The sequence below is a fragment of the Chroicocephalus ridibundus genome, chromosome 3 (genome assembly GCF_963924245.1).
Source record: "Chroicocephalus ridibundus chromosome 3, bChrRid1.1, whole genome shotgun sequence".
NCBI classification, from domain to species: domain Eukaryota; kingdom Metazoa; phylum Chordata; class Aves; order Charadriiformes; family Laridae; genus Chroicocephalus; species Chroicocephalus ridibundus.
In genome coordinates, this window is record NC_086286.1 from 54,917,761 (window position 1) to 54,943,739 (window position 25,979).

The following is a 25,979-nucleotide window of genomic DNA, read 5'->3' on the forward strand; positions in this document are numbered from 1 at the left end:
CTTTGATCTCAATCTCTTGAATTTTATTGGGGCTTATGGCCCTGGCATGGCCTGATTAGGGGGATTTGTTAGTTCCCTTTAACTGGACATTGAAGATCTCACTAGCTATCACATGACATACTTTGAAAATCATTCTGGGCCTGAAAAGAGATTATAAGGTTCATTTTACCCTGTCTGAACACCTGGAGTTCATTCAGGTCCTTTTACTTTCTTTCACAATCAGAACTAACCTTCACAGGGTAGGTTCCTGACAGTGGTAGATCTTATTTAACAGCTTGTTCAGACATACTTTCACTGTACCAAAACTGTTTGCACTTGTCTGACTCCTAGGGCGATATACCTTCCAGAAGCCACCTCATCTTTTCACATCTACACCTGAAAGTCAATAAGGGATCAGACAGTCCAAAGCAAAGACCTCCCTATGCAAAGTTTTCATCTTCTGCAGAACTGCTTCCCAGGGCACTGCCCACTCCATATCAAGCTTTATTCCGGTGCTGAAGCCTCCAGACACAATGTTGTGATGAGGAAGAGTTTTATTTTGATATTTACTTTATTGAGATGCTGGACTTAGTAATGCTCGAGGTACTGCATGATGTCACCCGCAGTTGTGTCACCTTTGTAACCAGGAATTTTCTGCAACTTTAGCTACGTCTGCTTATTTACTCATTCATCTATCCTTCCCTCCTCCTGTGAAGTCTCTGAAAATGTCCACGACCTCTGAGACAGGAAAGATTTGAGAGAAGTCAAGCTCACACTACCTGCAAGGATTGCTAGGGACTGGGTTTGGGCTTGTGCGTGTTTCTATACACACCGTAGGGGTAACCAAAGATCAGTGCTCTAGCACTATGCTACAAACACACTCTCACTGTGACTGTGTGCAGAAACACATCCAACAGACTTTCAGTTGCTGTAAGTAACTTTTTTTTCCGCTAAGCGACAAAGTACCATTTTACAACCATCTGTACAGTCTTAAGGCACCATCGGCTTCTCTGCCCTTCCCCACGCCATTTCTGTGCAGAGCCTACTGAGTATGAAGACTGAACAAGCTGATGGTAACTTTTCTAAGGATCTTTTAATTTTTCTTTCTTTGTTTTCCAGTCCTGTAACAATTACTGACCACGTAAAACCAGTTTGTTTGCCTGAAACCAGTCTGATGGTAGAAAGAAACGCAGTATGTTTTCTAACTGCCTGGGGAAAAATAAGAGGTAATGCATATTTGGTGTGGTTGAAAACTTAGGCAGGTTTCCAAATCCTAAACCAAAATATGTGCACTGATGGGACCTGAAAAACACATTTTTCTTAAGATTTACCTAAGTCAGAGGTCACCAAGCAACATTATTCTTTTTATTTCTTTCTCTCAGACCTTGATTTTTCCCCCTCATTGCTCACATAAACTGAACTCCTTGACAAGAGGAAAGAAAAAGAAGAATCAGACTTAAGACTTTAGCACCTTTTATCTCTGTCTGTTTTGGTCTTTCTTCAGCTTAGGTATACACTGTATTTGCACAAATAAGGACAATACTCAAATAATGCCTTTAATTTTGATCTTCAGGTATACATTTTTTGGACACCTAAATGAAGCTTGCACTTGCCTTTCTGTAGTCTAAACATTACTGTCTGCATAGACTTCTGCAGGGACCTACATTCACTCCAGACCAACAGGATGTATGGGCAAGCACCAGCCTTAAGACCTTGTATTTGAGATAAGATGGCATCTCAGGAACTGTGAAGCCTTTGAGTCAGAGCTTGCTCAAATACAGCCACCTTTGGGGCACAGGCAAAATCAATCCTAGCTGAAGGTTTTTAATGTCAGTAAAACCCTTACGTGAATTTTGTTCACAGTCTAGCATTAAAAACCAACCTATGTGGTCTCCTGCTGCCCAACTCTCACTCCACCAATGCTGAAGGTTGAGAATACCCAGCCCTCTTTGACCCGCTTTTGCTGCAGCAGGAGGCAATTCCTCATCCCCACGGCTTCCAGCAGTGGTGCTGGCATCTGTCCTTATTCAGTCCCAGCTCCCATGTACACGTTTTTAGCCTTGCTGGGCTACATGCAAGGGATGCCCTTCCCACCCCATTTGCCAGACAGCACCTTGTTAACGCTCTGCCTGTAAAACCAAGCCAATGGATTTTTCTTTGAGTGCGCAACCACAGATTAAAAAAAAAAAAAAAAGTATGAACAGAACATGTCCCTGTCTCTGAGTTTCACCATAAAAACCTTCCACAGAGACTGCAGTACCTTTTTCCCCTTCCTGTGTCATTTAGCTACAAAATCGATGCTATGAAAATCACTCTACTATTAGTGTAACTCATCATCATTATCAGGAAACACTTTTCTCCAGCATAGGCAGTATTTACTGGCTTTCCTCTCACCTTTTTTTCACCTTTCTTACCTTGCCATTTTTCCTTCTTTGTTCAACTTGCCACACGGTGGCAGCTGCTTCCTATATTCTAGTGATCACAGCCACAAAAAAAAATGGTACAGGCGAGATTTCTTCCGGAAGTGCATTAGGATGGAAAAATCAACAGACCATTGCTGCATGTAGGCAGTGGGAAAGAGGGTCCTGCCACGTCATGCAACTAGTTCATGAAATCTGCATGGGAGGGGAGAAGAGCCAGAGCCGCACATCTAAATGAACTGTTTGGGGAAAATTCAACCTTGGCTTCGTGAAAATTCAACCTTAGCTTCAGGAAAATTCTCCTTATCTAGAAAAAACTATCCTTACGTTTGAAAGAGTTCAAATCACGTAAAGCAAATCCCAGCTAATATTTTCCCCCCTAAACAAGCCTTTGCTACTGCACCATAATGAAAGCCTGTAAACTGGCTCTCTGGCTCAGAATACTAAGTGTCCGGTTTTATTTGTTTTGTAACACTTCGCAAAGGATAACCTCTGCTTGTTGAGGGTAGGTATGACGCAAGTACAAAAAAGCTGAAAGATTTAATAAGGTCCTTCAAGGAGCTCAGAGACTATAGTAGAGCTGGGGATGGATCCCAGACCTTTCACTCCTGAGGCTTCACTGGAGCACAATGCCCAGGCTACCGTTTATAACTGTTATATTTTCTTGGTTGTTCATAAAGGTACCGATACAGACAACAGATTAAAAGATGTTGAATTCCCCCTGCTTGAAAACAGAATATGTAATCGCCCTGAATTTCTGAATGGAAGTGTCAAAAATCATGAATTTTGTGGTGGATTTACTTTTGGAAGCATAGGTAACTGCCAGGTATGAATAATTTATCTTTGAGTGTAAGCAGGTCAAATGACAATTTGTACTTTCAAGGCTTAGAAGCAACTTCAACAATTCAAGGCTTCTGCATGAAGCATAAGAACTGAAGTATATGTAGTATTTTTTCTTCACTCACACAGTCAACCAGAACAGCAAGGAAATTGTACAGGGTAATTCCGCCTTCCTTGCAGGACTGCAGGCTGACATATCCTTCTCACAGTAGCCTAGTGTTGTGTATACCCCATCTCACCTGAAATAAAGCCTGTGATATACTGCGTGGACTTTCCTTTGTTCCTAGAGACAGAGGGGAAATTAGTGACTGTTTCTGGTGCAGCTTGGAGCTGTACCCCATCTTTATTTAATCCCTTGATTAGACAAAGCTTGAAGTGCTTCCAGTTTTCTAATTTTCACAAGTAAACAAAAAGACTCATAAAATGTGATTTTCTTAATGGAGGATATCGTGTTGGGAGCTTTTCAATAAAAAGCTGGTAGCTACTTGGTGACAGAGTCATAAAGCAAATGCTGTCCTGTCTGAGCAGGTGTTCAAGACTGACGGTGCACATGATGTCTTTGAGAGTGCGGACAGTGCATTCACTGATAGGCATGTAAATCATGGACATAGGTATTCGTCTCCTGCCATGCCTGGATTTTAAGAAGCGGCATTATAAGAATTATATTCATTTTGTCGAGGACCAAGTAGCTCAGAGGATGCATAAAATTGAGAAACTTCCTTTTTGTGTAATTGGCTTCACAGTGATCTGCAGATGTTCCCACATCCATGATTGGTCTTTCTTCTTTGGACCAGAGGAATGGCCTGTATACTTGGAAAAAACTTTTTCCCCCCACTTTTTTACTCCAGCAGGTCTAATAAAACACTCTCCCTCTCTCTAAAGCCCTTGCCTCAGCCATATTTTGAGGCCTTCAGAGTTACCACAATATTATTCCTGCCAGTATTCTGATGTTTGCATGTCTAGTGTCTCCATCACTAAAGGAGTCACCTTATTCTCTTTTCTCCTCCCTAGGCTGAAGTCGGAGGACCTCTGGTTTGCCAAGATAAGGACAGATTTGTCCAATATGGGGTCACCTCTTGGGGACTGGACTGTACCCAGCCATCAAAGCCTGTTTTTGTCCGAATTCCTAGTTTTGTTTCTTGGATCAAGAATACAATGGTTGCCCACTGAAACTGGATGCAGGCTAGCTTTTCTGGAAAGCAGTTCCTGTGTCAGAAACAGCATTCCAAATATGGGTTTAAAATTGTAATAATTCATAAGAATCTTAAATAAATATCATTACTGGCTGAGCATAAGTAGTTATTGCAAAGTAATAGCCAAGTTGACCAATTGTTACTGTCTGTCAGTGTGTCTGTGTTGAGCCCAGGTAACCAGTCAACCATGTTGCGTGTGGCAGCAGCTGTAAGGTTCCTACTTCACCCCTCTCATTGGAGACGTTCTCCAACTCATCGAAGTGGCTTCCTCTTTGTTCAGACTCCTGCTTTTCCCCTCTGTACATGCAAGCAGCTGGCCTATCTCTGTGTACAAGGTCTTCCCTGTGCAAGAAACTTTATCCCAAATCAGGCGTGTCTCTCTCCTCATCACTGGCATCTGCTCCCCTTTCTGCTGCTGCTCCAGGAATAAGAAAGCAGCAACCAAATCCAGACACTGCCTTAGGTAAGAAAACACCAAGATGGGCTGTGCCTGTGCCGCCACAAGCTGGCCTGGTGGGGTTGCATCTTCCTGGGGCTAATTCCCCCACTCTCACCACCCAAGCAGAGCTTTGTGCTGCACTGTGCAATCATCTCACCTTCCTAGGTTTGCATGGGAAAAACAACTATCCCCTCTGGCAGGCAAAGCAGTGAGTTGAACGGCATATGGTGCGGTTAAGGTGTTTGTGATGCACTTGCACAGAAATCCTGCTTCCACTTGTGACACCAACAGTTCAGCCCTGACATCGAGTTCATGAATTAAAATAAACTATTCTTTCAGTTTATTTCCAGAAAAGGCAAGAATCATAGAATCATGGAATGGTTTGGGTTGGAAGGGACCTGAAAGATCACCTCGTTCCAACCCCCTGCCATGGGCAGGGACACCTCCCACTAGACCAGGCTGCTCAAAGCCCCATCCAGCCTGGCCTTGAACACTTCCAGGGATGGGGCACCCACAGCTTCCCTGGGCAACCTGTTCCAGTGCCTCACCACCCTCACAGTAAAAAATGTCTTCCTAATGTCTTCCCACTCTTTCCTGACAGCATCTTTTTCTTGGATTCCTTCCAGATCCTGAATATTTAATATATCTTCAAGCTCCTGCTCTCCTTCCATCCAGTCTGCCCTTGTTTGTGTACCCCCACAGCAACCAAAGGAAAAGGCCACCTTTTTAAAGGACATGGCCCTTAGCGTGAAGCTTCTCACACTGTCACAGACCTCTGTGCTCTGACCCAGAGGAGCTGGAGATGATGGTGAGTCTCTTCCACTTTGTTCTGTGTGATCAGCTGAACGTGTAACAGGCTGCTACAGGGGGAGCATGTTTCAGGCTACAATTGCTTCGGTGGCCTGTTGTTACCATTCACGTCACTTAATCAACTTGTGAGAAAGGGTTGGAGGAAAACCTGAAGCGTGAAACCGGAAACGGCTCCTTTTGCCCTGTCAGCAATATAATTCACTCTCCAGTTGCACAAGTTTTCTGCTCAAGCGTAGTACTCAAGTGGGTCTCTCCCTAGTTCTGTGGTAATACAGCCCCAGAGGCTTTTCTTGAGTTGTATGCTCAGGGAACGTGGATGCTTTCAGGACCCGTTGAACACAATGTTTCCTGGAGTACATGAAAGGCTTGCTGCCATCTGGCACTTGCTTTTGATTCCCCATATACAGTTGTTTTTGCAAATTCTGCCAGTAGTGCTGTTCCTTCAAAAAACATTGGCACAAATGCTCTGTAATAACTGGCCAGACCCAGAAATTGTTCTGGTTTCTTTTGGCACTTGTAAGCCATTCCTCGGTGCCTGGAGGCTTTGCCTAGTGGATATTTCAGGTATTTGATACCGTCTTTTGCTGAACAGTGCCTGCTGGGGGTCTGCCAACCTAGGCGATACCGTTGCCTGCAGAGGTTTTGTAGAGTCTGCCTGTAATTCACAGATCGCAGTAGCGCAGATGTGTGCAGCTGCATACTCCTCATGGAACCCAACAAACCCACACATTTGTCACTGAAATGCTGCTGCTGTTTCATGTAAACCAAAAGCTACTGTTCCTGGTTTCAAGGTTCAAAAAAGGCCATTCTCCTCGGACGCTCTTGTCAGAGTACCTCTCAATACTATTTGGTTAGATTTGGGGTGACTGTCAGTGTAGCTCTCCCTGGACACTCTAGTAAATATGACAATTTTCATGTCACTATGCATCACATTTGGAAATTACATGTCTTTCCCAGAAATCCATGTGATTCATTAGTAGTCCGTCCTCTTGCTACAGGATGTTTTCAGGGGTTGAAGACTCTCTTTCACCTTTGCTTTGCAATATTCTTTGAATCTTCTTTGACTTGGTTACGCAGTTATTAAAGTCTTTCTTGGGTGTCATTTTGTGATTTGGGGATATTTTTTTTAGCTTTTATGAGAATACAGTCTGGAAATCTGCCATTATTTTCTCCAGGTGAGAAAATGGCTGTGGTTATAGCTGTTCTCTTGCAGCATGGGAATTCTTGATTTAATATCGATCATCTGTCCTGGTTTTGGCATGTAGTGATACACTACTTCTGCCAAAGCTTATTGCACTTTCCAGTCTTTTGGTGTGCTTAAATAATAAATATATTTTTATATTTACAGTGCAACTCATTACTACTAGGACTGTGTCAATACATTGTCATAGAAGTTAGGAATTTGGACCCTGATTCTGATAATAAAAGCAGCATTTTGTCATCGGATGGCACCCTGCATCCTTGGCACACAAATATCATTCTCTTCATTTTGTCTGTACTTCTTGGGTCTGTTTCGGTGCACTGTATGTTCTTACTCTGTCACACTTGCAACTGTGTCACCAGATTTTTTTGTTTTCCTGCAGCCTAAGCCGGTAGACAACTGCAGCACTTCAGATCTTTCTGAGTGCTGAAAGTGCGTTTCCTTCAAGAAGCTGAAGAGGTAATGGGCACAAACTTGAGCATAGGAAGTTCCATCTAAACATGAGGAGGAACTTCTTTACTTTGAGGGTGGCAGAGCACTGGCACAGGCTGCCCAGAGAGGTGGTGGAGTCTCCTTCTCTGGAGACATTCAAAACCCACCTGGACGTGTTCCTGTGCAACCTGCTCTGGGTGACCCTCCTCTGGCAGGGGGGTTGGACTACATGATCTCCAGAGGTCCCTTCCAACCCTATGATTCTATGATTCTGTGATTCTGTGAACAGAGTGGCCAAGGGGTTAAGCCGCACCATTACGTGTCAGAGGAAGGACTGATAAAAGTTCAACAACCCCCACTCTGCATGGGCTCCAGAACAGCAGTCACAGCACAGTCCTGTGATATGGGGCGGCGGAGACCGGAATTACTTGCCTGCTAAGCCCAAAAAATTGTAGCCATGACCTGCTGGGCACCAGTCTTTGAGGAGCCTGAGTCCAAACAGATACTTATTTTCTTATAGGCTCTTCTAAGAAGAAAACAGAATTAAAAAGGAAAATAGACATATGGGTTGAATTTCAGGCCCTGTTGTATGTTGCTTTTCCATTTCTGTTTTGCAGTCCCACGTGTAAAGAGTGACTCTCAGTCACAGGCAGGATGGCAATTGTGGTACACTAGGAGAATAACAAACTCAAGAAAGGACAAGGTTGTGTGCAGGACTTGCTCCCACTAACAGAAACATGGAGTAGGCTACAGCAGATCACCACAGTGCTTTTGCTGAACCATTTCCCAAAACAGTGCTACTCCTGGGCGTTACACGCTGGGACACTCCAGCAGGACTCAAAGCTGCCCACTGGGTCCCTCTGCTTTACATCCTTTAGCTTAGCTATGGTTTCTCCAAAGCTCTCTGTCTGGTACATGGAGAATGCTTTTTGCCTTCCTACCTTGTAGTGACATGATGAAGTTGTCCCTTATGTACAAAGAGCTCTAGCATGCTGCGTGCTACATGCCACAGCAAGCTGAATTATTTACAGCTGAATTCACTCTTCAGCTGCTTACTTTTAAGGTGAGGAAAGGACTGCATTTTCTCTTAATCACATCCAGTAAAGGCAAGGCTGCTGTCAGATTCTCTGGGGCATTGATGGTCTTCACAGCTCTGTTAAAGGTAATTGCTTCTCAAGCAAAAAGCAACAATTGTTTTTCAATTGTTTTTCAAGATAGTTTTTCAGCAATAGCAGCAGTTAATTCTTTAGATCTTTATGTTAGAAACGTGACACCCAGTTTGCTTGCTTCCTAACTTCTCTGCGTCTCATATGTCTGTCTGACTTTATTCTGCTGGTTTCTTGTATTTGTCAGCAGCCAGAACAAATGAGCATCTCAAAGACTAAAACTTTCACTACTGGGAAAACATCCTCAGTGTTTCTCCTTACTGTCGCTGTCATTTTCCTTTCCTTGGATACATTAGCGTCTATAGCCAGAAATTTCAGAGATGAGCTTATCCACCAGGTCTTCTGCCCTCTGTACTCCTTCATGTGTAGAGCAAGGACAGAATTTATTTTTAACTTGGCTACCTTTTTCCTTCCTGAACCTTTTCGCACCTTACCTGCAGCAGTTCCTGCCGTTAGAAGCCGACGACATTATCCCTCTGGGGTCGCTGCCCAAAGTTCCCTCTGGCTCTGTGAATCAGGGCTATGTAAGTCTCACTTTTGTCACTTGTTCTTGTTGCCTTTGAAAATAAAGTAAAAATACCTTCCTCATTTCGCAGCTACCTGTGGATCTATGCCATCGCATTATCCTCTGGAGCCCTTATGTGAGCTCCTTTAGTTCACGCTCGCCCCAGTCCCGCAGCTGTGCTCTTCCTTAGAGCTGCCTTTTGAGATTTTCCCCTCCAAGCAACTGAATCTTGCCTTTGGTCCTTTCTCCTCTTAGCAAATAACTGATATCTAAGTGGCTGTTTTCTGATTTTTTCTGATTCTGAAATTTAGGGAAATTATGTTTGTGTGAATTTATTCAATAAGGTGTGACCTGTGTCCTAATGTTGTTTGCAATTTCTTTTGCAGGCGATTTTTTTGAACTTACAGTAAACCCAATTTCAAGGGTCAGCTTCTATTTAAAAAGCCTCCTACTGTTGTTTATATTTTAACCACTGTGCTAACTAATGTACCCTGACTCTGAAATAAGATCTGATAAACTTTCCACCTATGGTAGGCCTCACAGTGGTCAAATAAATGAGAACAAACACCACAAGACCAGAACTGGGGAAAGATTTAGACACTGTGTGGATCTATGAGGGAAAGGAGGAAAGGCACAAAAGGAGACAGATAAATCAACAGCTTACAAGAGATCCTTTCAAACACGATGCCTTGAGAGGTCACATCCTTGTCACAAGACAGCAGTGAGGAGTGCCAGTCTGGCAGATGAAAGACACTTCTCCTGTTCTGGCATTTTCTTGTGGAGAACTTACAGAATGAGCATTTTTGTATCAGGGTCACTTGCTGACAGTATCCTCAAGTCCAGTTTTCTGAGATCAGATCCATTAAGACAGAGATGAATAATATTTCTCCAACACATCTCCAAGACGCATTGTCATCTTTGAAAGAAATGGCAATATGAGTTTTCTTTCTCTTCCTCAGAAATAAATCAGGAGCATCTGCACTGATGCAGGTACATTTTAACCAGGTTCAGGGCAATGAGATTGAGAGGAGAACCCAACCCAAGCCTAAAAGTGGCAACCGCTATAGACCTGAAGGAGTATATGTGGAGCTTTAACATGAGGAAAGCTTGCAAAAGAATGCATGCTTATATGATGCATGCAGATGTTCCCAGACTGTCCTGGACACATGTTAACTCACCTTTGGCTACCACAATTAGTTCCTTTGGTTTTGGAAACCTGTAGGAAAAGCTGATCTGATTAAAATTTCTAAAACATCATGTTTATCAAAGAGTTTTACAAACTCCATTAAAACTGAAGGCTTTTCAAACCTCTCCCATGCAGGAGAAACACGCATGTAACCCACATATGCAGCTTTTTTCTTACACTTTAAGTACGAGATGTGTGCCATAACGCAGTAATCCAGCAAATATCTTAGTGGAAATGAGGGATACAGGAGGATGGGAAAGGTGAAAGAGGTACTGGGGAGGGCGGCGCTGTGCAGAAAACAAATATTGTGTGGGAGTAAGGCAAAAGCACTGTCTGATAGTATCTGATGGGAAGGAGGCATAGAGATTGGCAAGCAGATGCTGGCTGTGGCTGGGGACAAGACCATGGCCAGGGAGTAAGGTGATGTGGAGCGGGAGATAGGGAATCCAGGATCTAGAGTGAGAATTGAAAATGGGGTTAAGACTGTTAAACCATGTGAGGCTAACACAGATTTGAGTAGCTCTCAAAGCCTGCTCGCTAGTGAAGCCTACTTTGTATTTTGCTCCTTCATTTTATCCTTCTTTCCTGAAACCCAATAAACCTAATCCCACATGTAATTGCACAATACCCAACACCTTCTCTCTGTCACCCTTCAAGTGTTTCCCTGAGCTGAGTCTAGCTCCCATCAGCTCCTCTCTTGGGCCCATCTGCTTAGTTTCACAGAATCATAGAATCATTTAGGTTGGAAAAGATCTTAAAGATTGTCAAGTCCCGCCATAAGCCTAACACTTCCAAGTCCACCATTAACCATGTCCCTAAGTGCCACATCTACACAAGTGCCTGGGTTAGCATTAATGGTCTCTCAAGCCTCTACAGACATCCCACGCTTTGCTGTTCAGAAGTTGCATTAAAACAACTTCAAGACAACCAGATAACGTGGTATTACACCACCCTAGGGGAGAAAAATAGCACAGGACTACAAGCACAATTGTCTCTAGACTTCTTGCATAATCTGTAAAATAGCAGCTAATCTGGTTCCCATACTAGAATGCCTCTCTTATGTGCTTACTCCTGCATCCATAGCTTTATCCCAAGCTCTCAGTACAATGCAATTTCTACTTAAAGTAAGCAGGACAACAAGGAGGTGGATAGCCTCAACAGTTTTTAGAAGGAACCCATGATTCTGTGAAACTTATGCCTTCAATTACAGAAGACTGAACGGCATGACCCAGCAGTGCTCATTCACGCCTGTTTTCCTCATCCCGTATTCAGCTGCCTCCTGCCTCCCGTGAGTCACTAGCACATTTGATTCAACAAGTTGTTTTGAAGTGACACCAGTGAGCTAACATGCAAGAGAAGCCATGAAATGGTGCTGCAGGGCAAGTTTTCCAAGGCAAAGGCCGCTTGGGAAATGCAGAGTGAGCTGATGTTGAAATCAGGATAACACATGGATGAGCAAAGTCTGACACCCTCGCTGGACGAGTTTATGCGTGCAGCATAAGGTTAAAAGGCTGGTAAGAAAGAACACTAAATAGCTATCTATGGGGCTCAAACCTAATGTCCTCTTAAATTAAAATGATCTCTAAATCTTACTCACAGATGGAAGAAAAAAAGAAAAACCTAGGTCAAGGAAACATAGGAGAGAAGGAACTCTTTAATAAAAAACGTAAAATTAGAACTAATTTACAGTGTTAATATTATCTGGATCTGATAATCATGCTTACCCTGAGATTAAATGGAAATTGGTGCTTATAAATCAGTAGAGGTATGCATGGCTGAAATTACCGTTGGGACTCCAGTGCCAGGACCAATTAAAATTCTGCCTGTTCACAAGATTCCCCATGCTTTCCAGCAACATTATTCCTGTCTTCTCTCTAGCAAAGAAAGACCTGACTATTTGAGAACAAAACATCCCCTGCACAACAACAGAGCGCCTTCACATTTCCCAGCATCCAGTACAATGATTGAGTCGGATTTGGTAATCCATCCAATTCAAGGTTGTTTTAATGGCCACACCATGGCAAAGGGGGACACAGCAGGGGAGAATGATTAACTTAACCTACCTGCCTTGTTTGTTTGATGCCGCCTCACTCCAGCGCGAGTCAATAAAACTTTGTGCACTGACACACACAACTTCCAGCACCCGCCAGCTGGGCCAAAATGAGGATTAGCAAAGCCGCCTTTCTCTTTCTTTTCTTGCTCAGCTCAGGTAAGAGTCCTTTGCCTTCCCCTTGCCTAGGTGAGGTGGGGGCCGAACGCTCGCAAGCTCCGTTTGGTGAAGGTAGGTCCTTAAATCTCTGCGTCACCACTTAACCTGGACAACGATGAATCCGGGGCTTGCTGGGCAGCGAGAGCTGCTGTTGAACAGAGCGAGAGCTGTGGTTGCTCCAGTGTTGTGTTTGCTAGAGACACCAGAAGAGCCTTGGTACCTGCGTGGGGAACAAATGGCTCCCTGCAAATATGCCCCATGTCCAGAAATGGAGGGGCACCCTTGGAAAGCAGCCTACCAAAGGCTTGCTACAAAGACATGGCTCTCTCAGGTTTCAGCAGCCTTTTATCCTAGGGTTGGTCCTTTTCTCTGTTATTGCCAAGTTCTGTAATCCTCATTTTGATTGTTTTAAAATTTGTAAATGTGTTGTGAAAAACAAAATCACGAAGAAAAGGAAAAATTGTTCTAGCCGCTAGAATTTCAGTCTTTTTCATAGCCACAATCTTAACAGGAAATTTTTCATGCCACGTGATAGGGAGGCCAAAATCTGGTCAGCATTAGTTTCTGCAGTATATTTGGTGCTGCAAGACTATTTTCGTCAAAGGTAGTACAAAATATTTTGTAACACACAAGAACTGAGGAAGTCTCTTTACATATATCTTTTTGGGTTTAGCAGATTGTAACTCTTTCAGAAGATTCGAATAAATAGTCTCTGTCCTGAAAACTTTAAACTTCAATGAACTATGGGATTCAGGTGGCACATCTTTGAGGCCTTCTGTGTAACTACACAGCTTGTTATGATTGCAGTTAAAAATATACTTATGAGTGTGCCAACACATATAAAAAACTCCAATAAAATATCAAACATTTTACATATGTAGTTTTAAAATATAAAAAAGGTATCAGTTAGAAAAATGTATGGGTAAATTTTATCTGGAAATGTTAGAGACATGCTCCAGCATAAAAAATTCTAGATATTATTTAATGCTAAGTATGATCATCTTAATTTAAATTCTAGTTTCTAAGCTTTGTTTTTGCAGAAGAACAACCTCTTTCAAATCAAATAAATACACTTCTCAAATAAGTAAGAATTTTATATGGGGGAGGAAAATAAAGAATTTGGGCTTTTGTCTGCAATACTCTGCTTTTATTTGCAAATCCTTTATCAAATGGCATAAATATTTGCATTTCTGAACAAGACAGTAACACATCTAACACTTAAAAATTCCATAGGCATATAAAAATGGTAGCAAGAACATTTACTGTGCTTTTATTCAGCTTGCATATATTTTCATATTTTTTCTTAAAGTACTTTTCCCTGCCATGTAATTATAACAGAAAAGGGGAAAAATATTTTTACCACTCGAATAAATTATGACCCTGTCAATATTTTAAAAATCAAATGCTGTAATTATAATGACATATTATTGCAAAGTGTCAAAACAGAACAGAATCAAGGTTACATGGAAGCTGTACCATAATAGGAATTTGTTACTTGTATTTCTTGTGCTCGTGGAGGGCATTGCAGCATCCCTATGATATTGTTTTAACCTAGTCTAATGTTTTCTCTCAAAATTAATTTCTTCTTAATGTCATTTTTTTTTTGGAATAACTAGCCTGTCTTATTGTATCCTTTTTCCCTTTATCTTTTTTTTTTTCCCTTTTTTAGCAGCTATCCTTTTCTTTCATGCATACTGTTAAACTGTGAACCCTTAGGGCCAAACTCTTCCCTAGTCTACATGCAGAAACAAACCTCCAGTAACTTCTCTGGGTTTCAATGCTATGAGAGGAAGCATAATTTGGCTTTTGTGCCTATTTTATCCGTTCTGTCTCATAGGTGCAAAATGATCTTAAAGAAGATACTCAACTGCAGGCTGAGCTATCACTCAGGTGAAGGAATTTAGCTGTACCAGGAGGTGTATCTGCCTGCTTGACACTACAAAAAGTGTTACTCAGGGAAGGGAGGAGTAGTTGCCTTCCTCAGCCTGGAGGACATTTCACTGAACGCCCCCGTGGAGCCCCCAGTCACAGGCTGTGGGTCTGAGTGGGCCGAGGCTGTTTTCTGCTCCTCCTGCTGGCACTGGGCTACAGCTGAGAAAGAAAAGGGTCAGAAAAAGATGAAGAAAGGAGAAGTCCTCCTCTTCAGCATGGCTGTCACGCATGAGGGGGAAGGCAGGGTCTGGTTCATACCCTGTATGGCTTTTATTCAGCAATTGCGTAAAGCAAAGCCTAAAAACAGGGTGCAGAGCAGGACTGAGCTGTGTTGCAAAGAACATGGGCAAACTGTCTGTTTGGGGTTGAAACCACACAGAACGGGTAACTCCCACAGCCGAACATTTGTCAGTAGAGTCACATGCTCATCTGATAAAGAAACCGTAAAAATCACAGGACTCATCCAACTCTGTGACCCTGCAGCTGGAAGTCATGAAAGTCACATTTTTGTGAGCTATAGCTAAGCATTCAGAGGTTGCATAGGTGTAACAGACAAAGAAAATACTAAATGGCAAAGTCCTTTACAAGAAGGATTGTACTTGCACATTTTTGTAGTTTACCACTAAGCATAGCTTTACTTTTAACATCCTATATATATCACATGCGGTTGTAGCTCAGAGGTTGTTAGGCGAATTTATTTTCCAAGTTAATGGCTTGTGTTAATTCACTGCAATGGAGGGCAACATCTGCTACCTTGATTATTAAGTGGGTTCAATACAGAGTTATTACAGAAGTGATAAACTGAGCATGAGCACAGTGATTACCCTGGTGACTGAGGATAGCCTGTTTCTTGCAAGAGCAAGAACATTTGAAAAGAGGCAGCTATGGAGCGGCTGATAAAACTGAAGTCATTCCACGTGGGTAGGTATCAGCAATGGAAAATCATTGTTTCACAGCCTTCTTGAGTCCCATTTCTCCACTTTCTCCAAATTATAGCTGACCAATATTTTCTTTCTGAAACACCTCACTTTTTTCGCTCCTTGGGTCATCTTCTCTGTTCCCATCACTTTACACCCGAGGTTTGTGTTGCTTGTTATGACTTTCAGAATGATACAAAGCACTGTTCAAGCTACTTCTCTGTCCTGCCTTACATGGGGTTTTCAGTGAAGCTACCCTTTACCGTACTAGGAAGGCAAAATTTACCCATATTTTGCCGCCATTAAACCAATTATTCTAGCAATTAAATGATGATGTTACTCAACTAGGTGACAAAGAATTTAACATGAAATTTTTAAATCAATCATATCAGCATTCACATTTTTAACTCTCTCTTTTTTAGTACAAGGAAGCGCACTAGACAGCTATGTGAGAACAGAGGGAGCTTGGCTGCTCAACCCGAAGGCGCAAACATATAGGACAAATAGTCAAGAAGAATGTGCAGAGCGATGTGAAGCTGAAAATAGGTTTACTTGCAGGTAATTTCCACTGGTTCCCACATATATCTTTCATTGCAGATGATGGAGCGGTCTGCCTTATTTATCAGCAGTTTGAACTTTTGAGGGATTTCTTAGGAGTATGTGTGTCTGAGGTTTGCTGGAAAAACAAAAGATGTATAGAAACAGAATGCCCGGGACATAGGGATGAAGACAGCGGAAATAGAGAAGTTAAGAAAATTATGTTGAATTTTTATTGGAGAACATTATAATATCTCGATGCACAGCTTGCCATGGTTGACATGGTTTTGTCAAGACTCTTGCATTCCTTTTGCAATAAAAAGTCGTAATTAATTGCTTGGAAATTTAGGACAGCAATAACGGCATTGCTTATGTTCACTGCATTACCTCTTATCTTGCAGATACATCCATTATTATGAATTTTAATTTGGATTTACATAACCTCTATTTACTGGCCATCTAAACCTTGATGATCCTAAACCTTACTTCCAGCCAAGCCCTCTCTCTGCATTTGCATTTAAGCAGGCCCAAGGGGCTAGAAAGCACGAAAGATGGTGACCAGTCTGTATCGCTGGCCTTTGCTCAGGCGCCTGCCTCAGGGGAGCCTGTTGCTTTGAGCCTAAGGCTTCTGAGCCCCCAGTGCCAAAGCCTTGGAGCCCACCCAGCTTCAGCAGCACAGCAGGCACCCAGAGCAATGAGGAAAGGTATCAGTTAGTGTGGTGGGAGGCTGTCCTCGCATGTTCTTCTAATCTTCATGAGATCTACCACTTCTGCAGTGTACCTTTTTGAACCCAGCAGGCTGACTGACTGCAGCGCTGTTTCCAGCATTCGCTTCTCCATCGGGCTTTTATTCAAGGGAGGGATATCCTAGTGCTGACTTTTTACTTGTGTTTTATAACTTTGTGGTTTAAATCAAAAGGGAAAATGAGACTATTTTGAAAGAGATGTAACCCTGAAGGATGACAGGGATTTGCTGACTGAGTACGTGAAGTATCACTTGTTCCCTTTAATCCTACTCCTGTCTGAAAACCACACAGTGAGGGCAGAGCTTCAGCAGAACTTGTCTCAGGAGGGGAGGGAGGAAGGCAGAGAGGGCAGGTCGGTATATTCAGAGTTTATATTTATAGTTTGCAGAGGATTATTGTTCTCTTTTGTGTCATATTCAGACACAGTATCATTCCTTAGCCTCTGCCCCAGGTCTAACCCTACCGTCACCTGACATTGCAATAACATCAGGGTTATTTTGTCCTTCCCTCCCCAATCAATTTAGTGAGATCTATTACAATCGGTAAAGAAGAGATGCTATCTGGCAGGGAAAGATCCAGAGGAAGAAAGTTAAGTGTTAGGCAGAGCTCTAAGGCCAGGCCAGCACCGCAGCTTCAGACCACTGAATTCAGATCAGCTCTTCAGACTTGTCCTGCCTCAAGGAGTGTGTTGGACCATGCTCTTCGCTACTTCCCTACTTGTAAGTTTAACATTACTGAGAGCCTGGATTGGATTGGAGGGAACAGTCCCCAGCATAGCTTTGAACCAGGGCAACCAGCACGCCCCAGAAAATGCACAGACACCCTTCACAGGCACCCAGTGAGTCCAGATGTGATCCCTCTCCTTTGGAGAGAGGCTGTGCCAATTTGCAAGTACAGGAACACCGGGTTCATGCCAGTTGCTATTAGGGTTACAGAATGGGCTTTGCCAGTATTTACGTTCCTGATATAGACCTACCCTACCTACACTGAATGCCATGTCGCTATTGCCCTTTTTTTGGTTGAGAAAAGCTAGCCGTAGAAATCGCTTAGCTTCTCTGCAGTTTTCTTCAGAGGCTATTGTAAAGGTTACACCATCTGCTCCAGTTTTGCAGACTTACAGACCAGGTACTTGCTGAAAAGACAAATGGCTGTGTTTTACAAAGTGCTTACATTGCTTCACATACGATGACTCAGAACAATTATCACAAGGTAATTTAAGGTCCCGGCTTGTTGTGTTTTACCTCTTCTTGGTAACTGCTGAATACTGTAGAATGTCTCACTTCTTGACTGACCACTAATTTTTTTGAAAGAAGGTCAAAGTCCCTTGTGTGTATATCCTCTTCAGCATGTTCTCTGGAGTCTCTGGCACATTGTAAAACTTCTTGTTTATCCCCTGTCATAATTTGTTCGTGTAACCCCCTTTCAACCTAAGTTTGGTATGAAGACTTAGGAGTCAAAGTCACCACTGAAAATGTGAGCTGCGATACACAGTGATTTGTGAGACATTACACAATCTTAAGTATCAATGAAATGCAGTGCTTGCTAAAATTATAACTCAATACTAGAAAAGGTGTTTAAGAAAATAATGCACACATTCAGCTATTGTTTCTTACATTGCTCTCTCCTCCTAATTTCAACAGGGCCTTCTTATTCACCAGCAAAGACCAACAGTGTTTAACATTGGCTGAGAATACCAAAACAGCAGTGATCTTCAGAAGAACAAATGCAGTTCTTTATGAAAAAAGAAGTATGTCTGTGTCTTTTTTTCATTATTTCACTGAGATATCCTTTCCAGTGGGACTCATATAACCCTATTGTAAGTGGGGGCTAAGCCTTCACTGGGTCAGACAAAGTGGGTAGATTAGCCCTTACCTAACACTTGGTTTCCTCCGCATTGCCTGTATAGCAGTGCTACCAACTTTTTTCCCAGATTAGTGGCCCATTGTCTTTCCCGATCCCTAAATCGTAGGATCCACAAGGCAGAAAAGAACACCGTTGCTTGGGGAACGCAGAAGGTGCTGGGAGTGATGTGGGTGCTTAAGGGTCCCTTCTCTCCTCTCCTTTTAAACCAGCCAATAATCTGTGGCTGCACCTTCTCTGTCTCTGCGGAGGGTGCTGGGAACAGCTGCTTGTGCTGGCAACAGTTTCTGAGACAGACCTTTGCCGACTGCAAAAATGGTGGAAAGTGCCAAATAATTTCATTTGTATCACTGAAGAAAATTCACAGTTTACTTAGGTGGGACTCAAATCAACAAACCAACGTTCTTCTAGTTGCACATGTTGTCAGAAGTGTTAGAGTGTTAACTACGCTTCAGAAAAAAATGATCTATTTTTATAGTATATATATACTATATATATACACACACTATATATACTATATATATACACACACTATATATATACACACTATATACTATATATATTTATAGTGTATATATATATATAAAGGACCACTGAAGGTCCTTTTCAGCCTGATATTTTCTGAAGCCTACAGCCAGCTGCCTTCCTTGTATATATAACTGATAGGTAATTTAATGTTTCGAACATAAGGTATTTTTATTATATCCAGAAGCTGATGGGAAGTTCCCTGAATCATGATTAAGTAATGCTGAGAAATGTTCTGCAGTTCCTATTGTAGAAGGAAAACTGAATAGATTGATTGTCAAGTAACAAATTTTAAAGACTGAACAAATAACTTACATGTAAATAATCCGTACTGATTTTGCTTCAGTACTGTGATCAGGAGTTAGACTGTGATTCTGGTTTATTTTTGAGATACTGCTTGGATTTGCTGAGGTTAGAACCTGGATAAGAGTCCTGCAATATTCAGTGAGGATTTGTTACAGCATCTTTTTAAGCCTTTTGAGGTTACAGGCGTGGATTTTAATTTCTTGACAAACAGAACCCCATCAGTAAAGGTGTGAAAAACTGGTTTTACGTAAGCAAAATGTTCAAAAACTGCATATCTACCTCCAGAAAACAAAAGATGGACCTAGGTATAGTGAATATGAAAAACGCAAACTATGTGTATGTGGCAGATGGTTCCTCTGTTGCTCATCTCTTCCTTTGCAGAAAGTCTCAAATAATCATGTGTCCATTCTAATGATAACATCGGTTAAATCTGTTGTTACAGAACAGAAAGGAAAATGTAGCTTTTACCTAGGCAGATCACATCACTGCCTCCAGCACCTGCTGCTGTCCTGAGACTCAAAGAAGTTCCTTTCACATGCCCAGAGGCTTTTGCAATACTATTGCTGAAACCAACATTGTTTTTTTCAGTTGAAGCAATTACTTGATGAGACCTAATTGCTCTTTATCATTGCATTGAAAGAAAAGGGTGACATTTGGTATAAAATTCAGAGTTTTAAAAATTATTTTTTCTATGGTATGTGATATAAAAGAGAAAGTTAACCTTCTCTGGCTTATAGAAAAAGTAATAAGAATTAAAGCTAGCATTTGGGAATTGTTATCCACATATCTGTTTGTAAATAGTTAACCCAAGGGACATGGGTTGAGTTTGGGGATCAAAGTTATTTGTCATCAGGCAGAAAAAAACTAAAGGTTATACAAATGGTCAAAAGTTTATGCAAACAAAAAGAGTCAGCACTTGACTGATTCAATGTTCAGTTATTGAGGTTTTTAATGTTAAATTATTGCAAAATTGTTTGAGGGATCCAAATGGCTTCCAGCTAAAGTTTCTAGAGTAAACTTTCCCGTATATATACATTGAAATAAAGACGTGCCTAAAGGTATATCTATAAATCCAGATCTTAACTATCTATTCGACGACAGGTAGTCAGCCAATTCTACCAGGCAGGTAGAAATAAGAGCTGGACCTTGTTTCAGATTCAAACACGAGTTCTTTTCACTTTTGACAAGATGGATCTGTGTAAAATGGCATTGTTTCTGCAGATTTATATTAATCTTCTGCTTCTATGTCAGCTTTGGTATAACTCTGATGCTGGGAAAAGTTGATGCAAAACTGTGTCTCCCCAAATATCTGATTTGGACACTACTTAAAAACATTGAGGCAATCCGTGTCACAGCCTGAAAGACAGATTGCTTCACTGCAGCTAGAAAGGAGGAACTGGCTGATGAAATATGCTCTGTGCACAGAGAAATGTTAAATGAGTTTCCTGCTTATTTTTCCAAGCCAGAGTACATGCTGCCTGACAGTGACTGTCCCTAAACTGCAGATATAGAAGCTCTGATGGAATGTGCCAAGATCCAAGTTTCTTCAGCCATGCCTTGGCAGGGCCTCCCCTTGCAAGCCTGTTCTTCCCTTGCAAGCCTGTTCTTCCCCCCTCGGAAAGGGGAATGTTCAGTCCTCCCAGGAGGGCTGCAATGGGGTTATGGTTCTCCATCCTCCTGGGAAGAAAATTACAGCACTGAGCTTTCAGTTCTCATTTAATGTAACGGTTGATAATTTAAAACAATTTAATGCTTTTAAGGTTACTGATACAAACCCCAGGCTTATTCAGCATTAAAATTGCCCTTGACTTATATAAAGACAGGATCTCATTACTAATTCTTTCACTCCTCCTTTTCCTTTTTTCATGAAGGTACTATTAAATTCCAAAACCTAAGAGTATAGAAGCATCTATAATATGCACCTTCAACCAACCATCCATTTTATCTTGTACAGCAGAGAGTCTTTGTTTTAGCATATCATGAATTAATTAAATCTCATTTGTGGAATGGTGAACTTTAATGAAACAATGTCATCCGCATTTACATGAACTTAAAAAAATTTACTTGTTTAAACTGGTAAAATGCTGTGTGTATTCATCTGTGATTCTGTCGTATTATCTTCTTCAGATGAATTCCAGTGGCGCTCTTTTAAGGTTTGATTTTAGTGTATAATAGCATCATAGGAGGCAATGAAAAGAGAATGTGTTTCTATTTTGTTATAGTGCATATTTAAATGTTAAAAGCATATTTTATTATTTAAATCTACTGTAGCATATTCTCAAACGAACCGGGTTGTGTCACACTTATTTATCTGGAAGTCTGGTTTGGAAGTTTTTGGCTTTCACATAAATTTTTCAATGCTACTTAATTGAACTTAGGCATCAGGTAACTAGTAGGTATTTCCAAGGTGAGCTGTCTATTTTTGACGGCATAAGAAAGTCAAAATATGACCAAATGTATTTAAATGTATTAGCATGAAGATAGATTTCGTATATGCTAAAATCTAATGGACATGTCATGATACTGATTAATTAAACACTTATCATTTCAGTCTATCTTCTAGAATGCAAACAGGGAAAAGGGGTGGATTACAGAGGAACAGAAGCCAAAACTCAGAAAGGTGTGCCATGCCAGAAGTGGGCTGATAATACCCCCCATAAACCAAAGTAAGGCCTTTTTTTATATGCTTATATGTTTTTCTGAAATTTTGCCAAGCCATTTTTATATGTTAAGTAGTCTTATAAACGATTTGTTTGGTGTTCAAGGTCTTCTTATAAAATGTTTTTCTACACTTACCTAGAATAAGACAATTCTCTAATTTGAGTTGTAACTCAGAGACCTGCAATTGGGGCTACATGGTCAATAGGGACATTGTCAATACTGTCAGTTGCATTTAAATTCTATGGTCTTAAATGAACAAAACACTAGACAGGGAAGAACCTGGTTCTGCTGAAATAAGAATTTTCCATTAATCTCACCCAGGCAAGAACTTATTCTCTTGGCTAAAGGCATAATATGCAGCAGGTGAGATAGATGTACATCATTTTACCAGTGAACCTACAGACAATTAACAGGGCAGTACTTCTTGTACCTAATGAAAAACACCCAGCTGGGTTTATGTAGTAACCTCCTGTTGAGAAGGCATAGCATTCAGGTTACAGAGAACTCTGCCATTCCAGCAAATATCTTCTCATCGACTCTCCCAGGGAAGACATTTCTCTACACGCTACATGGTACCTCAGCTGAGCAAAAATTACTGGAAACTGAATAGCTGGAGTAAATGAAATTATTAAAGACGTGACTTTGTTTTAGCATATCATGAATTGGCCTTAGAGGCACCATATTTCCTGAAGTCTGTAGCTATGGCACTTCTAACTCTTCAGCAATAGCAGCACACAGTAGCAATTAGGAGACTTCTAATGAACGACATCTACAAAATGGTCCTCAGATAAGGATTTCATTTTTAGAATCCTCAGCTGAACAATTGGGACACTTTCCTTATTCTCTAATCCCATTTAAATTCTGTTCCAGTTACACACCTGAAAAATATCCCAATGCGGGACTGGAAGAAAATTACTGCAGAAATCCTGATAATGATGAAAAAGGACCCTGGTGTTACACAACAGATCCTGATACCAGATTTGATTACTGTAACATCCCGGAGTGTGAAGGTCAGGATATATACACTGATTTCTTTCAATTTTTGGAAGATGTGTTCAAGAATGTGAAGTTATTCAGATACTTCTATTTTTAATTGAGTCTTTGTTCCAAACTTGAGTTTCATTCAGTCTGAAACTTTCCAAAGACATTTTCAACACCAACGAGGAAGATATCAAAAAAACCCCAAATTAACTATACAAAGTCTTTTATTCTCCTAGATAAAAAAATGGTATATGAGTGTATTTACATATCATAATCATTGAACCAAATGATGGTTGCTAAAAAGTCAATAAAATGTGACAGCAGCAAGGCACAGATTTTCAATTATAGCTTAATAGTTTTAATTTAGCTCTTTTAAAAACTGTAGTCTATAATGCTGGGGGGTTTTGTATTGGAATACTATAAATGTAATCAACTAGTGGAAGTCCAAGAAAAATAAGGTTTTACTTTGCCAAAAAAGAAGTCTGTCCTTCAGCCTTGTGCTCTGATCAAGCTCTTGAGCTTCACGTGAGATGAGTATCAGTGTTTATGGAGCACGTCCTCAGGGACTCTCTGTCTCTTTTGTCCTCCTTCTCCCTTGCTCCTACAGTGGAGTGCATGCACTGCAGTGGAGAAAACTACCACGGAGTAGTTGCAACAACAGCATCTGGGCTTGAGTGCCAGCGCTGGGACTCCCAGCAACCTCACTCTCATGGATACCTCCCAGAAAAGTGAGTCAGACTGTGATGGGTTGTTTATCATCAGTAGTGGCCTGAAGACTGACAGGCAGTCCCTGCCCCAGACCGGGTAATTGTTACAGTGGTTAGTGACATTTTTCAAAAATTATTTTTCCTGTTCAGTTTTCCTGAGAAGGATCTGAAGATGAATTATTGCCGTAATCCCGATGGTGAACCTCGACCTTGGTGTTTCACTACCAGCCCAACTAAACGCTGGGAATATTGTGACATTCCTCGTTGCAGTGAGTCTGACCTCTAGACTTCTAGATGACATCTAGACACAAAGACATCTCGACCAGTTCCATTCAGGGTGGTATGAGGAGGTAGAACAAGTAGAAGAGGCCCCAAAGATAGAAGAAAGAATAAAAGACTGCTGACTGATCTCAAAGAAAAGAAAAAAAAAAACCCAAACTTGAAATGAACCTCTGTTAACTCTTTTGAGGCTAGACATTTCTGCCACAGGCATTTCTAATGGTTTTGCCTGGAGCACATCTCCCCTCCTTGACATGTTTTTCCATGACCAGGCATTTCTGTGGTTCTGGTGTTTCTTCTGATGTTCCATTTTTGATGTCAAACAGTTTCAGTCTTCCTGAAAATCTTTTGGCTCTTGTTTTGCTCTTCCAATTAAATTCTCCACATTTTCAATTTCCTTTTCCCCTAAAGGCCTATCCTTGCCATGACACTTTTCCCTGGGGCTTCTCACCAGACCTCATCCTTGCTGTCTCTAACTCTCAGCAGTTAGAGTGCATCTCTTTTATACCTGCATCTATACCTGTACCTATCCCTGATGGGCCAGCTGCTTTCACTCCAGTTTTCTTCGCAGTGTTACCACTTTCTCACTTTCCAGCTTTGTTCTGATGGGGCCGCTAGCGCTTGGTTGTGTTGTGTCTTGGCTACTGTAAAGGGGCAGATGCAAATGTCCTTCTGGCAGTCTGACTGCTTGTGAAGATGTTAAAATGGAAGAAAGAAAAGTTAAGATATTTTTAGATCTTTTCTCTGCCTTTGGACTTTCCAAATATTTTGGTCTTTAAACCTTATCTGCCAAGAAAGCTAAAAAGCCCACTTAATTATAAAACTCATAGTGTTCTTGGTTTTGTTTTTTAATGTGTCTAGAAGGCACTGCTAAATTTCAGTTCCTTTTTCTGCAATAGCAACACCCCCACCAGTTCCTGCACCAGGGCGTCAGTGTCTATCAGGAAGAGGAGACGACTATCGAGGCACAATATCTGTTACTGAATCAGGAAATACCTGTCAGCGCTGGAGTTCTCAATCTCCCCATAGACATGCTCGCACTCCTGAAAACTATCCCTGCAAGTAAGCGAAACATCTCCATTATTCAATGTCCATGAGAAGTACCAAGGCACAGAATTACTTCTGCAAAGTTCTTCGGTTACACCAGCATTCATGACCTGCTGGATTCCATCTTTTCAATTCTTTTGCACATTTCTTTTTGTTCACTTCTTTATTCCTGGATACCAGCGTTTCCTCTTCTGACTTACAAGCTCTGCTTGATTGACTTTTCCCCTGGTTGTGGATGCCCCATTCCTGGAAGTGTTCAAGGCCAGGCTGGATGGGGCTTTGAGCAACCTGGTCTGGTGGAAGGTGTCCCTGCCCATGGCAGGTGGGTTGGAACTAGATGATCTTTAAGGTCCCTTCCAACTCTAACCATTCTATGATTCAGTTCATCCTTTTACTGTATTGTTGCTCAGGCAAAGAAATGTAGAGTAAGAAAGTTGCAATTATGATATTTGCTTGGGGCTAGATTCTTTCAACCTGTGTTTCTGCTGTGCTGCTCTTGGCCTCAAAGTACTACATGAAATACAATCTCTTAGTATGCTTATACTCTTAGTATAGACCAGTCTAGCAGGTGTCTGGCTTAGCACATCCAAAACACCAGTGCATTGCAACTGTTCATCTACTAAATGTCATCAGTAAATGACAGCAGTCTTACCCACCAGTAAATACAACAGTAAACTAGGCAGCAAGGTACATTCTCCTGTTGTTCATAACTTTTACTAGGTTTCCATGAGAGGCTTCTCTTAGCCACGTTTTCCGTTTCAGGAACCTAGAGGAAAACTACTGTAGAAATCCCGATGGTGAGAAGATGCCATGGTGTTACACCACCAACAGAACTGCCCGGTGGGAATATTGCACTATCCCTTCCTGTGATGGGACAGAACCAGAGACCCCGGGTAAGAACAACAGGAGAAATCTGTAAACAAAGGGTCATCATGGTTTATTTTGAAAAATCTTGGGTGATTCTGCTCAGTTGTATTACTGCTGTCACTTTCAGTATTGCTGTGTTTCCGTTGGACTCCTGAGCCTGGTGTGGAGCCCAGTATGTTCATTCTGGTGGATAAGTGCAGAAGGTTTTAAGTCCCCCACTGACGTAGCTCAGCA

General features: G+C 41.5%; 1 protein-coding gene across 1 annotated transcript in view; it reads left to right on the top strand.

The window, feature by feature from the left end:
* The window catches only part of PLG (plasminogen), a 62,906-nt gene that overhangs the window by 25,428 nt on the left and 11,499 nt on the right, over positions 1 to 25,979 (top strand). The window contains exons 17-28 of the mRNA XM_063329038.1: positions 1,099 to 1,205; positions 3,080 to 3,225; positions 4,251 to 4,404; positions 12,312 to 12,452; positions 15,652 to 15,787; positions 18,153 to 18,259; positions 21,755 to 21,869; positions 22,735 to 22,874; positions 23,453 to 23,573; positions 23,703 to 23,821; positions 24,731 to 24,893; positions 25,641 to 25,771. Coding sequence (XP_063185108.1) covers positions 1,099 to 1,205; positions 3,080 to 3,225; positions 4,251 to 4,404; positions 12,312 to 12,452; positions 15,652 to 15,787; positions 18,153 to 18,259; positions 21,755 to 21,869; positions 22,735 to 22,874; positions 23,453 to 23,573; positions 23,703 to 23,821; positions 24,731 to 24,893; positions 25,641 to 25,771 — 1,580 coding nt within the window. The remainder of the gene's footprint in view (positions 1 to 1,098; positions 1,206 to 3,079; positions 3,226 to 4,250; positions 4,405 to 12,311; positions 12,453 to 15,651; positions 15,788 to 18,152; positions 18,260 to 21,754; positions 21,870 to 22,734; positions 22,875 to 23,452; positions 23,574 to 23,702; positions 23,822 to 24,730; positions 24,894 to 25,640; positions 25,772 to 25,979) is intronic.